Below are 2360 nucleotides of genomic sequence, written 5' to 3' on the forward strand. Positions count from 1 at the left end.
TGCCTGCTGGAGCCATGAGCCTCAGTGCAGAGCACTGGAGTGGGACTGCTTGGGACCCTCTGTCTTGGGACCATCAGGGCCACCCAGCAGGCTGGGTGAGGGGGGTGTGAGCTGGTGACCAGCTCTGGGGAGTCCCAAAGGATGCTCCAACCCTTCCCAGTCCCTGTCCCATCCCTCGACTTCTGCTTTGGTCCCCAGTAAGCCCAGCAGCACCCAGCCCCCGGCCCTGCTAATGAGATCTCACAGCTCGTTAGGCAAGAATGAGGCGAGGGCGAAACCACTGCCTGGAGCTGCTGGGAGAGCCCCGGGGCGAGGGGCAGCGTGGGGCAGCTCGGGCACTGCCCCCTGCCTGGGCTATAAATGCTCCTCGAGCTCCTGCTGCAGCACCAGCTCCTGGCTTCTGCCCGACCAGTGCCCGGTGAGTCTCTGCTCCTCTTCCTCCCCTTCCTCCCCTTCCTCCTGCAGCTGCAGGCCACCCCCCTGCACCCCAAACACCTCCCCGGGGGCACAGGGGTTGCAGTTACCCCTCTGAAGCCGATCGATTTGGGCAGGGTGGTGGTGGGAGGACACAGCCCCCCGTTGCCAGCCCTGACCCCCTCCCCGCTGCTCTCCCTGTGGGCACAGGAGGCTGGCATGGCGTGCCCCCTGGAGCAGGCGATGGCTGTGATGGTCACCACCTTCCACAAGTACTCGGGGAAGGAAGGGGACAAATACAAACTGAGCAAGGCTGAGCTGAAGGAGCTGCTGAACAAGGAGCTGCCTGTCTTTGGGAGCGTGAGTGCCTGTGGGGAAGGGCCCCTGGAGATGCCCAGGCCCTGGCAGGAGCTGCTGCAGGGGCTGGAGCAAACCAAGTGGCAATCTGGGGTGGTCTTTGGATTTCCCCACAGCCTCCATGCTGAGCTCAGTCTCTCTCCCCACACGTGGGGAGATGCCCAGGCTGCCCAGGGAGGTGGTGGAGTGCCCATCCCTGGAGCTGGAAGTGCTCCTGGGCACCACATCTCACCATGGTCAGACCTCAGACTCCAGGGCAAGCCCTTGGGAGAAGGAGGGATGAGGCCAGGAGGACCTGAGCTGGAGCAGGGTCAGCCCAAAAGGAAACTTAACTTTCCTACAGCCAGTGAACTGTTTGGATTGGTGATGGAGATCCTGCTCCAGTTCCCATTTCTGACTTCCCCTTTTGGCTTGTGGTTTGAACTGGGAGGAGAAATCTTCTCAGCCCAACCTTCTGGTGACTCAGAGGCTGTTGCTGTTGCTGTAGCTGTGCCAGCATGCCCCAGACCAGGGCCAAGGCAGCTGCCTCCCCACAGGCTACCTCCTTCCGAAGGCAAGGAGCAAACCCTGCTCCCAGGCAGGGCAGGGAGCCCAGGCTCCAGCCATTCCTCCTCCTGCAGGGAGGAGGGGCTTGGGCTCTTCTCTCAAGTACCAAGAGACAGGACAAAACGAAACAGCCTCAGGATGTCCCCAGGGGAGGTTTAGGTTAGACACAAAGAACAATTTCTGTCCTGCCAGAGTGGTCAGGGACTGGCCCAGGCTGCCCAGGGAGGTGGTGGAGTCCCCAGCCCTGGAGGTGTTCAAGACCCTGTGGCCATGGCACCTGGGGATGGGGTTTGGTGTCCATGGTGGTGCTGGGTTGGTGTTGGAGTGGATGACCCCAGAGGGCTTCTCCAGCCTCACTGCCTCTGTGATTCCTTGCAAGCAGAGGGGCTGGAGGGGGAAGCACCTTGCTTCTCTGTGCACCCCAAAACCTCTCATCCCCCTCCCCCCCAGAAACAAATGGATGAGGCAGAGTTCAGGAGGCTCATGAACGACCTGGACCACAACAAGGACAGTGAGGTGGACTTCAAGGAGTATGTCTGCTTCCTGGCCTGCATCACCATGGGCTTCAACGAGTTCTTCAAGGACGCCCCCAGCAAGCAGCCACGCAAGAAGTGACCTCCCCCTGGCCTTGCCTGCAGTGTCCCCAAGGGGCTTTCAATAAAAGGTTTCCAGAGGCTGAGTGTGAGGAGCAGGGGGTGTGTGCCCTCGGGGGTGCCACCATGGGGGGTGGGAAGGGACCTCTGCAGATCATCTCCTCCAAGCCTCCTGCTCCAGCAGGGCACCCACATTGCTCAGATCCCCTCTGGGGCTGCTCTTCTCCAGGTTCTGAGCCCCAGGGCTTTGCTCCTCACAGAGCTGCTCCAGGCCCCTCAGCCCCTTCCCAGCCTCCTCTGGACTCTCCCCAGTAGCTCCCAGTCCCTCTGCAACTGGGAAGCCCAGCACTGGCCCCAACACTCCAGATGAGGCCTCCCCAGGGCAGAGCAGAAGGGGCAGCAAAACCTCCCTTGCCCTGCTCGCCACACTCTTCTGAATGCCCCCAGCAG

At 61.6% G+C, this 2360-nt stretch overlaps 1 protein-coding gene across 1 annotated transcript; it reads left to right on the forward strand.

The window, feature by feature from the left end:
- Nucleotides 1–633: 633 nt before the first annotated feature.
- LOC128978883 (protein S100-A4-like) lies at nt 634–1932 on the forward strand. Its single transcript, XM_054396919.1, has 2 exons — nt 634–774; nt 1768–1932. The coding sequence occupies exons 1-2, from the start codon at nt 634–636 to the stop codon at nt 1930–1932; spliced, it is 306 nt and encodes a 101-aa protein (XP_054252894.1).
- Nucleotides 1933–2360: the final 428 nt, after the last annotated feature.

Source organism: Indicator indicator, chromosome 40, assembly GCF_027791375.1.
Source record: "Indicator indicator isolate 239-I01 chromosome 40, UM_Iind_1.1, whole genome shotgun sequence".
In the NCBI taxonomy this organism is placed as follows: Eukaryota; Metazoa; Chordata; class Aves; order Piciformes; family Indicatoridae; genus Indicator; species Indicator indicator.